Genomic DNA, 801 nt, shown 5'->3' with positions numbered 1-801 from the left:
ACCTGCTCAATTTTACCCATATCCTAGCCGTAGAGGTGTCCGTTTTCTTTACTGCCACGTCTCTCGACTCTCGGCCGATCGCAGCGAACTCTCTACTCTTTGAGTCTCTAACGTCTGTGACGGTGTGAGAGAGCCTCCGCCAACACCTCTAGAGATGCGCGGCAATTGTACTGCTCACCGGCACAGCCGTGGGAGCTAGGACCGGACACGGAGAGCGAGCGGGCCAATGCATCCGCACCTCGCCCGCCTCAATCAAGCGCCCAGACGCGTCGGCTAGGAGCCGTCTCGCCTCTAATAGCCCCCGAAGCCTCCGTAGCCGCCGCCGCCGCCGCCGCCGCCGCCACTTCCATCCTCTTTCGTCTGGGGGGGGGGGGGGGGGGGGTGTCCCTTTTGGGGACCGAAGAAGAAGGGGGCCCGGGGGCTGTGTGTGCCTGTGTGCTGGCGGGGCGGCCCCTTCTCGAATTTTATTTCTTTCCCATCCATCCACGCCCCGGGGAAAGCCTGGAGGGGGGGGTCAGCAACCTCCACGGGGGGAAAGGAAAAAAAACCAAAGCCCTTGGACCAACCCCTCTCCTTGTCCACGGGGATCTCCCCGCGCGTCACGGGGCCCTACTTTGAAAAATCCCCCCCCAGGGCCCCCGCGTTGAAAACGTCATACTCCCCGCGCCCCATCTTTTGGAAAAAAAAAAAGTTGGGGCCCGGGGGCCCCTTAATCTGCGGAAAACCTACCCCCGTCCCATTGCCCCCCCCCCCCCCCCCCGGGCGGAACCCCTGCCACCCCCGGGGGGGGGGGGGGTAACC

General features: G+C 64.2%; 1 protein-coding gene across 1 annotated transcript; it reads right to left on the bottom strand.

The window, feature by feature from the left end:
• Positions 1-420: 420 nt before the first annotated feature.
• Positions 421-609, bottom strand: EMIHUDRAFT_50544 (hypothetical protein; the record flags this gene model as incomplete). The annotated part of the gene is made up of 1 exon (XM_005768587.1): positions 421-609. A coding segment is annotated over one exon (189 nt), but the record flags the coding sequence as incomplete, so codon positions are not given.
• Between the last annotated feature and the right edge of the window lie 192 nt (positions 610-801).

This window comes from Emiliania huxleyi (assembly GCF_000372725.1).
Source record: "Emiliania huxleyi CCMP1516 unplaced genomic scaffold EMIHUscaffold_4504, whole genome shotgun sequence".
In the NCBI taxonomy this organism is placed as follows: domain Eukaryota; phylum Haptophyta; order Isochrysidales; family Noelaerhabdaceae; genus Emiliania; species Emiliania huxleyi.
The sequence above is the reverse complement of the archived record's forward strand: the minus strand, read 5'-3'. Positions and strand labels throughout refer to the sequence as shown.